Source organism: Notamacropus eugenii, chromosome 7, assembly GCF_028372415.1.
Source record: "Notamacropus eugenii isolate mMacEug1 chromosome 7, mMacEug1.pri_v2, whole genome shotgun sequence".
NCBI lineage: Eukaryota > Metazoa > Chordata > Mammalia > Diprotodontia > Macropodidae > Notamacropus > Notamacropus eugenii.
Genome location: NC_092878.1, coordinates 4,871,173 through 4,884,828, shown reverse-complemented (window position 1 = coordinate 4,884,828; position 13,656 = coordinate 4,871,173). Strand labels below are relative to the sequence as shown.

Sequence of the window (13,656 nt, the reverse complement as noted above, 5' to 3'; positions counted from 1 at the left end):
GACCTTGGGCAGACCATTTAACTCCTCTTCAAGCCTTGGCTACCCCATCTGCACAATTAGGAGGTGGAACCAAATGCTTTCTGAGGTCCTTCCAGATCTAAAATGCTAGCAGTATATAATCTACATCAGAAGGAGTCATTTTTTCATGACTTTATTGAGTCAGAAAATGACAAGGGACACAATATGAAATTTAAATGGGGAGTTTATGGATTTCCCTTCGTGGATGATTTTACTACTTCTGAAAAAAAGTCTTTCTATGGCTATTGGCTGTGTCGTCAAAGCTTCCCAGCCTTTAGAGATGGCACTAAGGCACCATAGAAAGACCACTATATCTGAACTCAGGGAAGCTATGTCCAAATAATGGCTTTGCTTCTTACTACTTTTAGTTCTTATTGTACTTGGGGATGATCTTGGGGAAAGTCACTAGGTTTCTAGGCCCTAGTTTCCTCATCTGTAAAATAAAAAAAAACTAGACTAGATGATCTCTAAGAGAGTGCTGAAGGCAGGTACTACCTGATAGATGTGAATAAGAACCAGCACAGGATTGCCCACAAGGTGAACCACTAAATTTGGACTAAAAAAAACCCAAAAGGAGTGAAGTGGATTAAAACGAGACCTAAACACCTTTGTCCCCCATTCCCTGAATCAAATCCAGGACTATTTCCAACAATGAAGCAGAAGCAGAATGAATCAAGGAAAAGTCTGAAGAATCCATGACAGGTTCCTGAATTCCATTTTTGAATAAAAACCCACTATTTTTTGGTTCGCTGTTCTTCCAATGGTTATGTTCATTTATGCTCTAAGTTTGGGCAGTTTTAAAGCATTTGTAGCTTCAGTGCCCAGGTCAAGAGTATTCAACAAGGAAAAGGATCTTTTAACTCCCAAATGTCACCTTCAATTTATCTTGTTAACAGAGGAAAAACTACTTGCCCACACACTGGTTCCACTGGTAGTGCTGGAGATACCCCTGAGGGCAGCTACACCTGTATCCTCCAATGATGTTCTGGCAGCCATGTTGGCACCGGTGGTTCCCCTCACACTCGTCCACATCTAGAAGAAAAAATCATAGAGCCTTTAAAACATCAAGGAAGACACCTTCAACCAGACGCCTTGCCGTTCACATCCTTCCATCCAGATTAATATTCCCCAAACACCTTTCATCGCATCAATCCTTTAATAGGCTCCTTACCATAAGCTTACAAGATTAAGACCAGACTCCTAAGCTCGGTTTTCCATTGTGTTATCTACTAGAAACAGAGAACTAGTTTGGAGTCAGAGGTCTTGAGTTTCAATTCTTCCTGATCCAGGATTTGAACCCAGGTCTCCCTGACTTTAAGGCTGGCTCTCACGCTGCCTCTCCACTACACAATTATTGGGTCAAATTAGAGGCTCTTCCTAAATGCTACTTTCCATTTTAAGAAACCTAAGGAATTGTCCTATAATGGGAAGGAGTAGGACTTGATGCATCCTGGGGAAGAGCTAATTCAAAGAGAACACAAAGACCTCTCACTTTCCACATGAAATTTCACAGTGTCACAGTGCCCCTAAGTGCGGCAGGTGTAGGATGAGTCATTAAATGTCAAACAACGAAGTGTGACAATGATTGACAAGGCTAGACACAAAGCTGACTGAGGTGTGGTCTCTGTGCTCTCTATCTCCTTCACTCCTAGGTAGCCCATCCCATCTCCTTGGCGCACATAAGTGGTCTGTCTGTCTCTCTGCTTACCTTCACAGCTGGCTCCAGTCTGATCCAGCGAGAAGCCCCTCTGACATTCACAAGTGAAGCTTCCAGGAGTGTTCTGACAAACCCCCTTCGCTCCACAAAGGTTGACTTCAGAGGTACATTCATTGTTATCTAAAGGAAACAAGGAGGGAAGGATGGGTTTTTCCAAATTCTTAGTGTAGAGTTTCAAATACAATAAGAACTAGAAGTCACCTCTAGAAGCTGAGACAAACCTGGCATTTGTCAAGAACCATATCCACACCCCTGCTTCTCTGGTTTTAATTTGTCCTTTCTTCAGACCAGAGAACAGAAAGAGAAAATCTGAAAATTACTCAAAAGTTCTTTCAATGCCACTTACCAATACAGGCCGTATGATGCTGGGTAAACCCAGGTGGGCATTTGCAAGTGAAGCCTCCAATGGTGTTAACACAAAGGAACTGACAATTGTGTTGCTTGGTTGCGCACTCATCAAGATCTAGAAGACAACAGGAGAGGTCTTTAATTTCAGCTGACAAGACAATGCAGAGAGAGTGATGGGGAACCATTCTGATTTGCAAGTATCCGAACAGCACTGACCAGAATTCACCAAATTAGCAAGCAAACAAACCAAGAACCAAACCGAGGTAGTAATATAATACACAGTCTCCATCTGGACCAAAGACAAATGTTGGCATATATGGTAAACTCTGTCCTGTTTACATGAGGCAGAGATTATACTGGGAGAATTTTTTTTAAGCTAAAGTATAAACTGAAACAAAGATAAAAATCTTAAGAATTTTGACAAATTTCCAGGACAACTGAATAATAAATTTAGTCAAAAGATAAAAAGAGACCCCAATTCTATGATGTCAGTCTTCTTGGTTCATTGAGTTAGCTGTTTTTAAAATGTCCCAATGACATCACTTAAAGAGCCGGTTTCTCGCGTTAAGAACTCCCCTTTAGATGAAACAAAGCTGAGCGACGAGGAAGACAGTGAAGAAGAGACCTTTATGGGCAAGTCCAAGATGGCTGCTTTTTAATAATGTGCTTTACATGGGAGGGTTTTTCATTCAGTCTCATGTCTCTCCATTCCAAATACTCCACACCAGCTAGGCAAATCTCCTTCTAGGTCCCTGTGCTCATTCTTTACTTCAGGTTTTTGTGGAACTAATATTACCCACAAACCCTTAATGTCCTTCAGGGCAATCTCTCAAAGCAGAATTCTGTGGACATTCAGGCACCTTTATGTCTCCTGACTATCCTTTTCTTAAATCTAAATTTATGACCATAACTGGCATGGCTTTGTCACTGGGATTTCTCAGCCAGCAGCTCTGCTCCAGAGTTCTTATTCCTGACCGCTAAAGTAGTAAATACGCATGTCTATTTAGAAATGGGAAGAACTTTCATTATTTTTCTTCAAAACTAGTTTTCCTTCTATGTTTTAGTGAGAAAGTTAACTGCCCGATGTTAGCTTTCTGGATGGCTTCTTCTAATTACCTGATCAAACAGAACACAAGATTGCTTCTGTGGGTAAGAAGAGCACGTCCTAGAACGTGCTTCTGCCCCTCACACTCCGCTTTTCTGCCCGTCTCTAACGTTTCCTCTCTAGGTCTTCACGTCCTCTCACCAAAGACAGCAACACAACAAAGTCTGACCATCATCCTGGTATTCTAATGCTGCCAGGCAAAGACTTAGGATGGGTGACTCCTTGATCTCTTATAAACAGCAGAGATCCAGCACCATAGTACGTCACTAACAATATTAATGAGGCTTTCTGTATTTTTGCTGCTCCCATCACCTAACCTGCTCAAACCCTACACATCTTCAGGCTCAAGCTCGGCCTCCTTCCCCCAACCACTTGGATTCACACTCATCTATTTCCCCATGTCTGATTTCCCACAGCATTTACTCTCTATCCAACTGATTTCTTAACCATATAGTGCTACACATCAATACAGAACCATTACATGTGGATATGTGGTGAGAGTGATACAGTGGACAGAGTTCTGGATCTCGAGTCAGGAAGATCCAAGTTCAGATCTTCCCTTGGATACTTTACTACCTGTGAGACCACGGGTAAGTCACTTCACTTAACCTCTCTCAGCCTCAGCTTTATTATATGCAAAATGAGACTAACTACCACAGGGCTGTCATGACGATCAAATGAGATGACGTGGAAAATGCTTCGCAAAACTTTAAAAATGCTGACTATTATTAGACAGACCTTTGTTTCCCTATAACTACACTATAAGCTCCTAGAGGGCAAGACCTATGTGTGTCCTGTACTTCTTTCCCCTCTGCCTATCATGGTGCTATCTATGCATGTAGTAAGCACTCAATAAAATCCTTCTTGAATGAATGAAACAGTTGGCAAAGCAGGGAGATCATCAGATGAGTCTCCTCCACCCACCCAGAGCCAGGAGATCTGGCCTTGGGCCAATCTTGCCCTGCTTCAAGAAGCCCTAGAAGCAGAGGTGGCAAATTCGGATGGGTGCTGCCGTTGCCACGCTGGGACCTCCCTGCTCCCGGCCTCCCTCCACCAGTCACAGGAGGTGAGTAGTGGGGAGGTCCCAGTGTGGCACTAACCCCAGAGGAGCACCACTGAATACAAGAAAGTAGCGTCAAGTCTCCTCTGCAGCCTCTGGGAAGGGAGCGCGGGTGGCAGGTGAAAGAATAAATGAAATAACGCCAAAATGTCGATCTTCACCTTTGCAGCTTCTCCCGTCCTCCTGAAGGATGTATCCTTTTGGACACGAACACTGGTAACTCCCTTCTGTATTTTTGCATATGAAATTGCAAGGCTTGGGTGCCTGGTTGCACTCATTTAGATCTGTTGTAAAAAAGACACAGCTCAATTTTTTGGTCTGATAAGACTTCAACTAACTCTACAACTAGAATGAAATTTATTATGGAAAAAATAGGGGAAGAAAAGGGGGAAGGGAAAAGCAATTAGATAGTATTTATTATGTGCCAGGCATTATGCTAAATTCTTTATAAACATTATCCCATTGGATCCTCACAACAACCCTGGGAGGTAGGTGCTGTTATTATCCCTTTTTACAGATAAGGAAAATGAGGCAAACAGAAATTATATGAATTGCCAGGGTCACATAGCTCATAAGTGAGGCCAAATGTGAAGTTAAGTCTTCCTGACTCCAGGCCCACTTTTTAAACTAAATACAGCTTTTTTCTTCCTCTCCCATTAATAGACCATATTTGCTTTGGGATAACATAGGCTAAATTAAGGGGAGGAATAGGGTTTTTTTCAGGTTGCTAATGTTTTTCTGTACTTGAACAGACATGCAAATTCTCAGTAACAAAACCACCTACCTACACAGGTGGTACCGGTGATATCTGGAGTATAGCCAGTATTACAGTTACAATGGTAGGATCCTCTCTCATTAACGCATTCTCCATTCCGGCAAACATCATGAATAACCTTGCATTCATCAATATCTACGATTCAATGAAGTTTGATGAAATGAAAGAAAACACAAATGGACACTGTCAGTGGCTACTTGGCATCCTACAGGAATTTTACACTAAAGAAATCACACTACATGTCTAAAAAGCAATGCTGAAAGAATAAATTTAACACTTAAAAATTAACAACTAGTTGAAAAGAAAGCAAATAACTTTGTAATACAATAATGAATCTCAAATGAATAGGTTAAGAGAATTACTTTTAAATAATGTCTTGTAAATTTAGATTGTGAAGCAGGGAAAAATAAATTGATAATCAATGTGAAAGATCTTTGCTTCTCTACCTTCATTATATCCTGTGCCATCTCACTTGTCTCCTTGTGACCTTAAGTACCACTTCACAACAGGAAGGCTTGTACTTTTTTTTCCCCAGCACTACACATTTAGAATATGAAAAAAAATTCTACTGTTTTTTAACTGTTTAAAATAAGGGTTAAAAATTAAGGTGAAAACATCATCTAACCTATATAATATTGGGGAAAAATAGAAGACTTATGAGGCACTTTGAGTACTGCTCAGTACTTTATGTAGATCTTCCCTTCCATCCCGTGAGGAAGGTGCTTTACAGGTGAGGAGAGTGAGTTTTTGAGAAGTTAAGTGACTTTCCTATGGCCATGTCGTACTAGGACTGGGATTAGAGTCCAGGTCTCTGAGAATGGAGTACGGCAAAAGTGCCGGGTAAGTGAGGGTCATGATCCTGGCCAGAACCTGCTAAGTATGAGAGACTGCAATTGGTGTATATGACAAAACATAACAAGAGTGTCAATATCAAGTGTCTGGGCATCTACCCATCACCACTATACTTGACCACCTAGGGATTTTCTGAGCTCACTGGGTTGAGAAATAAATATAGGCATTACCAGGAAGCACCCAGCTTCCAAATATGGCAAAACCCTTCGTCCTTAGATGAACGTCCAGTAATAGGCTTACATAGTCTACTTGGTCACTTGACGTAGCAACTAAACTCTCCTAGGAAAAACGTGTACCCTGGTAGGTGGTGAGGAAAATCCTATGACCAAAGAGATATCATTTCTGTTCTTTTGTCCCAGGGAGATTTTACACATGGCTTTCACCCTTTCCCACTCTTTCATCACTCAACAACTGGATCTGTAAATTCTAACTCAGGCAACATCTTTCTCCTGAATAGACATATATTTCCTCTTGAGCCTTCTCTCCTCAATCCCACCTCAAACTCAGTTACCTAAGACAATTTCTATCCTTCCCTCTGCTTTCATGCCATTTGTGAGACCTGTCATGCCCCAAAATAGTAGCTGATAATCAGAATACTAATGGCATAACTGAGTTGAAAGAAAGGAAAATCATCAAGTTTGTAATGAAACAAGACATAATAAGAAATCAGAAGCATCAACCTCTTAAAGTCCTTGAAAAGGCCCAGATACATCTTCTAGAAAGTCTACACACTCATTAGGCCCACCAACTTCTATTTTTAAATACCGGCATTTCAGTTAAATTACAAAAAGAAATCTTTCTTATGCTTTGTTTAATGACAGAACTGCACTAGCATCATTCACTACCCTTTTACCTTGCTTGATGCCCAGCACAGTACTGGTACTCTAAGAAGGCTATTTTATGGATTGTCCTGGATAAGAGTAAGATCATAGGATTATAGATTAAGAGATGGAAGAAACAGCTAAGGTCATCTAGGCCAACCCTCATTTTACAGTTGAGGAAACCGAGACCTAAAGAGTTTAAACAACTTGCTTAGGGTTGTACAAGTGGTAAATGGCAAAAATCAGATCCCTGTCCACACTGATTCAAGGTGAAAATGTATTCTAAAAATGATTCCCAAGCAAACATTAGAACAGAACCTCTCTGAAAGCTGAAGGATGCTTACATGGAAAAAAAAAAATAGATGCTCCTCAGCCATTTTAGCAATGTGATCCCTAAATACTTAAAATATTAATTGTAATGAAAAATCTTCCTGACTTCAGATTTACAGCTGAGTCTATGTGTATGCTTTATTCTCCATTTTCTTCTCTGGTTGTCTTTAAAAAAACCAAACAATAAACAAGACAAATTTCCTGATAAGTACTTCAGCAACGTGAATACCTGCTCCATTGGTCATGAAGCCTCGGCCATGAGGGCAAAGCTTTTTGAAGGCCACGGTGCCCTGGAATGGGCAGATCTCACAGTGGGGGCCCCAGCCTCTCCCACCATCACAGCAACACTCAGACTTGGTGACTGGGTTCCTGTTGCTTGAGCCAATCTGACACATGCTCTGCAGAACTTCAGTGAAGCAGTATCCTTCTCGGTTGTCTATAAGATATATTCATATTTGGGGGCAGGGGTGGGGGGTGAGGGAGGAGGGAAGGGTGGGGTTATTTTAGTGGTGGTGACCTCATGAAAGTCACAGGACATCAGGAATTTAGTCAGATATTAAAAACAACAACCAAAAGAAAAGAAAAGGAAGCATACTTAACCCTGGGCCAGAAGGAAGGAGAGTGAAAAGCTGGAAACAGCAGCGAGAGAGAAAAGATGGCGTCTGAGGGAAAACAAATGAAACAAGAAATTCAGTAAGAGAGCAGGAAGGGGCAGAATGAGATCCAGCCTGGGAGGGATCTCAGATCTACTCGCATCCAGAAAAGAGGGAGCATGACCTTCATCTCCAGCTCGGACGAGAGATGCAGAGCAGCACACAGATGGTGGAGGGCCAGACAGGCAGCTGAGGAAGAGGCTCCAGTCCCATGGCACAGCGACACAATTAGCAAAGGAAGATTGAAACGGCAGGTGCTGAGCTCAGTGGGCATTCACAGGCCCGAGTGATGCACAAGAGGCTCATGTGTTTGACCCGGGCTGCCGCTGCCAGCTTAGCTGCAGCCCAGGTTGGCCTCCCCCTTCAGAGCTAGAGGGCCCACAGACTTACCCAGGCACTCGTCCTGGGCAGGGCTGGCCGTGAAGCCGTCGCTGCACTCGCACGTGTAGCTTCCTCTGGTGTTGAGGCACCGCCCGTTCTCGCAGATTCCCGGCTTGGTCTGACATTCGTTCTCATCTATTTAATGGAATCGAATCAAAACCAAACGGGGAGGGAGCCGTTACTTTGCCAAAGGATAGTTTTGAGGAGTGAAGCTAGCTGAGAGCTTTAAACGTGAACATTTTTAAACGAGGATACTGACTGCTTTGTCGGAGGAACGAAGCAATGGTTGGTATTAAGCTGCTGACAGTTTAAATTAATGGAACCCTTTAGAGGGATTACCTTTAACGTAGTAATGGTGAGAGCCAGATCTAGGCACTGGACTAAACACTTTACAATGTTTTTCTCATTGGATCTTCACAACAACCCTGGGAGGTAGGCATTATTATTAACCCCATTTTACAGATGAGGAAACTGAGGCAGACAGAGGCTAAAGCGGCTTGCTCAGGATCACAGAACTAGGAAATGTGCAAGGCTGGATGTGGGCTCAGTTATTCCTGACTCCAGACCTAATGCTCTATCCACTGGACTGCAGTGTAAGAATGGACTTTATTGGTCATCATCTATTCCAAGCCATATGTGGAAAAATATTCTTTGTACAGGTGACCAACAAGTGGTCACCCAGCCTTGTCCTGAAGACCTCCAAAGAAGGGAATCAACTCCCTCCCAATATCACCCCATTTCCAATTATTAGCAAATGTTTCCTTAAATCAAGCCAAAATTTGCCTCTTTGCAATTTCCTTCCACTGCTCCTAAGTTCTGCCTTCTGGAGCCAAAGAGAACAAATTGAATCTCTCCTCCATATGAGACCTATTCAAATCCTGGAAGTTGGCAAACACATGCTGCCCCTCCCAACCACCCTGCCTCACGTTCTCAAGTTTTTTCTCCTCCAAGCGAAACATCCCAATTGCTTTAATCAGTGTCCATATACCATGACCTCCAGGCCATTCACCATAATGACAGCCCTCATCTTCACTTTCTTCAGTTTATCAATATCCTTCCTGGCTCCCAGAACTGAACACAATACTCCAGAACTGATATGACCACGGCAGAGTAGCTGGTGGGGGAGGAGGGTAGGACAGTTGCTTAAATAGGGAAAGCAGTCAAAAGAGTTCTTGGGAGGAGAAAAATGCTTCTGTCCAAAAAAGACATGCCTACAAATTAAGATATGCTGCCCATGCTCATGATGCTCCACATCCATCTGTGTACCTGAAGCACTTGCTTTTTCTCTGACTGATGGAGTTCTGCTTACCTATGCAACCCTCTCCATCAGGTCTTCGTTGGTAGCCGGGGCCACAGATGCACATGTATGTGCCAATTAGGTTCTTGCATTCCATTTGCTTTTCGGCACAGTCATGCTTTCCTTCTTCACACTCATCCTCATCTGCAACAGGTTAACAACCATGAACCGCCATCACAAGTCCATCACGTGCTTTATGAATATGGAGCTGCTTTTACTTTTGTATTACTGAGATGGCGATTTCTTTTGATTTTAGTGAAAAAAAACAGTAAGGAGCAAAGAGTTTTTCCTAAGCCTTTTTCCTTTTCAGCTAATTGTTCAATTATAAGGTCCTTTGCATTATGCCTAGCAGATATTTCTTAATAGCTATTAAGCAAATGGACAAATTCACAAATGACAGTACAATAACTAGATTTTCACCTAGATTATGAGCTCCTTCCGAACCAGCATCCTGATTTTCTGCTTTCTCCATGTATGGAGCCACAGAGCTAGACCAAGAGTAGCTGCTCAATATGGGTTCAACGATTGAAACTTACTTCATTATACAGTGAAAGCTTTCCTGAACTAGACACACTGCTACAATGTAGCCTTTTCCCTTTGAAATTCTAAATCCCATCCTTCTTTCCTTTTCTTTGTCTTCTTCTTGGACTTTTCTGTCCTCTTGTTTTTATATTTTCCTTCTCTTTTCCTCTTTCTTTATCCCTTAGTGCTCATTTTCCCTTTCAGTCTCCAATTACCTTACAGTGCAAAAGGGCTGCTTATACGAAGGAGGGAAAAGCCCATGGCCAAGGCAGCTGGGGAATGGAAAAGTCCATAGTTTTGGACATTTCTCTGCCTTGCTCAAGGCCCTCCACCATGTTGCTGTGTCCCAGTAGTGGTAACACTGTCTTTTGTTGGTGGTGTCTCACTATGACAGACTTTGGAGATCCTTGCCTCCGTGACTTCTGGTCAGTCTCTCACCTTTGCACATTCTCCTGTCTTCTCTAAGAACGTAACCAGTAGGACATTTGCATTCATATGATCCGTAAGTATTTACGCATCGGAAGGCACAGAGCAAAGGATTCTGAGCACACTCATTGATATCTGCAGGAGAAAGAGATAAATGGCACATAAAGATGAACCACAAAAAATGTACTTCACAAATGAACAGACTCACTGAACCAAATTCTTTTTTCCTTGTAGAGGGTGGGATTTTATTTCTTTGGGTTTTTTTTTTTGTTTTTTTAAATTAAATTAAATTGGGGGGGGGGTACATTTTAAGTTCTGAACTGTCTCCCTCCCTCTCTCTCTACCCACAATAGAGAAGGTCACCGTTTGACATATACCCAGTCTCTGCCACCTGCTTCCTAGTTCTCCTAACAATTTTTACCAAACAGTGAATTCTTATCCCAAAAGCTTAAGTCTTTACATTTGTCAAATGCAAAGTCAGCATGATCATGTGCTTCTGTGCAGTGTCCCTAATCGGATCCACTAACCCAGCTACTTCTCAGACAGTGCCAGAGAGCTTTGATAATTACTGTTTAAAATTGAGCATGTTACACTCCCTTCCTTAACATTGTTTCATTAATTTCTTTGATATTCTTTACTCTTTGTTCTTCCAAATGAATTTTGTTATTATTTTTCTGTCAATAAAATAATTTTTTTTTGTAATTTAAATGACATGGCATAGAATAAGTAGATTAGGTACAACTGCCCACCTACGAACAATGAACATTTCTCCAATTATTTAAATCTGACTTTATTTGCATTAAATTGTCTTATAATTCCTTTCATATGGAATCTTCGGTTTGCCTCGGCAGGTATACTCCCAGGTATTTTGTGCTGTCTACAGTGATTTTAAATGGGGTATTTCTTATTGTCTCTTCTTGCATGGTTTTAATAAAAATGTGGATGATTTACGTGTGTTTATTTTATATCCTACTACTTTGCTAAAATTACTGTTTGAACTAGCTTTTGAGTTGAATCTTTAGGATTTTCCAAGGACATTACCATATATGTCCATTCGAATTCCTTCACTTTCTTTTCCTTCTCTCATTGCTATGGCTAGCATTTCGAATATAATACTGAATAATATTGGTGATAATGGACATCCTGGTTTCATTCCTGATCATACTGGGAAGGTTTCTAGCTTATCCCCTTTACAAATAATGCATCCTGATAAATGCTTCTTATCATTTTAAAGAAAAATCCATTTATACCTATGATTTCAAGTGTTTTTAATAGGAATGAGTGCTGTATTTTGTTAAAAGCTTTTTCTGCAGCTATTGATATAATCATATGATTTTTGTCACTTTTGTTACTGATGTAATCAATTGTATTAATAGTTTTCCTTATGTCAAACCACTCCTGTGTTCCTGGTATCAATCCCACTTTGTCACACTGTCTTTGTGATATATTGTTGTAGTCTCCTAGCTAGTATTTTATGTACACTGAAACAAATTCGGACCAAGCAGCTTTTGCATTTCAGGGGGTCCACAAAAGTCAAAGCTGGGTATTTTTAACCTGTTAACTTTACCATTAGTATACTACTGGATGTGCTAAACACACTGACACCAACCCCTTTCACCTTCATTCCCTGTTCTGTCCCGTTCCCTGTTATCTCTTCCCCTGGTTGGGCTTACCCGACCATCAGATCCCAGTAATATTTAAGTTGCATCTTCATCATGAGAACCCCTAAGAAGATACACAATGCCGCCAGGTAACCAGAGAGGGGAGAAAAAAAGGAACGAAGGTAGGGAGGGGAAGAAAATTCAGGAAGTTAAGAAAGGAAGAAAAGAAGTAGCAGTGATAAGAAGGGAGGGAGGGAGGGAGAAAGAGAGGAAAAAAGGATGAGGGAGAGAGAAAGGAAGGGAAGAAGGGAAAAAGAGAAGGAGTGAGGGAAGGAAAAGTAAGGGAGAGAGGAGGAAGGGAAGAGAGAGGGAGGGAAAAAGAAGGGAGAAAATAAGGGATGAAGAGGAGAGAAAAGAAGGAAGTACATAGCAGGGAAATCCAGAAGTCACCAGTAATTTTTTTTTATCTGGGTCACATGATGGCACCAGTGTCACATATCTCTGTTCAAGAAATACATGGGCTGAGAGTTGAGAGAAAAATGGGAGGCAAGACTGACAAGGACGGTTGGAAGAGCAATAAAGAAAAAAATCATTTTATGCTGAGGCAACGTATCTCATATGATGAATGACATTTAATATTAAGACGAGTGAAAGGGACAGACAGACACTCACCTTCACATGTCATCATCGGACCCGGCTCAAAGCCTTCCTCACAGGTACATTCAAAACCTCCAATAACATTCTTGCATGTTCCATTTCCACAAGGGTTACCCACTGAACATTCATCAGTATCTGCAAGGTATCAGCAACACATTCAAGAAATGATGAATGACAGTAACAGTAAATTCAGCTTTCCTCTTAAGAATCTAATGCTGCTGAACTATTTCATTACTAAGAGCTTTACTCTGACAGCACATCAACAGTCACTGAATGCTTGAGTTTGAAGGGATTCCTCAAATTTTGAGGATCCTATGGCCCAACGAGGTGAAGTGACCTGTGAAAAGTCATGTGGAATTTGTTTGTGGAAGACTGGAGATTTGAATTTGGTTCTCCTGACAACCAATTTAGTGAGTTTTCCCCTTCCTTTTAACATTTTAGATGAATATTTTATATTTCTACAATTTTAAAGGTGAATATATCCATTTGGAACCCTGAAACTGATAGGTTTAATTTCATATACCATCTCAAGCTACACACAGATGAAAAACCAGAGGCTTTTCACACAGGCCTTCTTTGATTTTACAAAGGTAGATATTTATGTTGGATACATAATCTTTTGTTCCTAGGTATTCCTAACTGAATTCTGAGTTATAATATTCTAGATCATATGTATGTATATATATATATATGCAAGAATGAAAATTTCAATATTAACAATATTTTGAATTTTGCAATGATGTTTCCATAATATATCTTCTTCCTTTCCAATAATGGCTAACAGTTTCATGGTGCTTTATATATATTATCTAATATGACCCTCACAACAACCCTGTCAAATAGGTGCAATTATTATCCCCATTTTACAGATAAGGAAAATGAGACAGACAGAAGTTAAGTGATTTGTATAGGGTCACACAATTAGGAAGTAACTCAAGCAGGATTTGAACCAGGTCTTACTATATATTAGTTCAAAACTCTATATTCTACACGAGAGTTATCAAATTCAAGGCTCAAAACTCCCTAGTGGGATAGAAACTAGATAAAAATGATGTTGAACAGAATAAATTTTAAAAAATCCAACATAATGTTA

General features: G+C 40.9%; 1 protein-coding gene across 1 annotated transcript in view; it reads right to left on the bottom strand.

Moving 5' to 3' along the window:
- The window catches only part of FBN1 (fibrillin 1), a 290,028-nt gene that overhangs the window by 12,791 nt on the left and 263,581 nt on the right, over positions 1 to 13,656 (bottom strand). Inside the window, exons 53-62 of the mRNA XM_072624719.1 lie at positions 12,579 to 12,698; positions 10,318 to 10,440; positions 9,370 to 9,501; positions 8,070 to 8,195; positions 7,256 to 7,462; positions 5,033 to 5,158; positions 4,410 to 4,532; positions 2,082 to 2,198; positions 1,727 to 1,855; positions 931 to 1,050 (exon numbers count right to left, since the gene is read on the bottom strand). Coding sequence (XP_072480820.1) covers positions 931 to 1,050; positions 1,727 to 1,855; positions 2,082 to 2,198; positions 4,410 to 4,532; positions 5,033 to 5,158; positions 7,256 to 7,462; positions 8,070 to 8,195; positions 9,370 to 9,501; positions 10,318 to 10,440; positions 12,579 to 12,698 — 1,323 coding nt within the window. The remainder of the gene's footprint in view (positions 1 to 930; positions 1,051 to 1,726; positions 1,856 to 2,081; positions 2,199 to 4,409; positions 4,533 to 5,032; positions 5,159 to 7,255; positions 7,463 to 8,069; positions 8,196 to 9,369; positions 9,502 to 10,317; positions 10,441 to 12,578; positions 12,699 to 13,656) is intronic.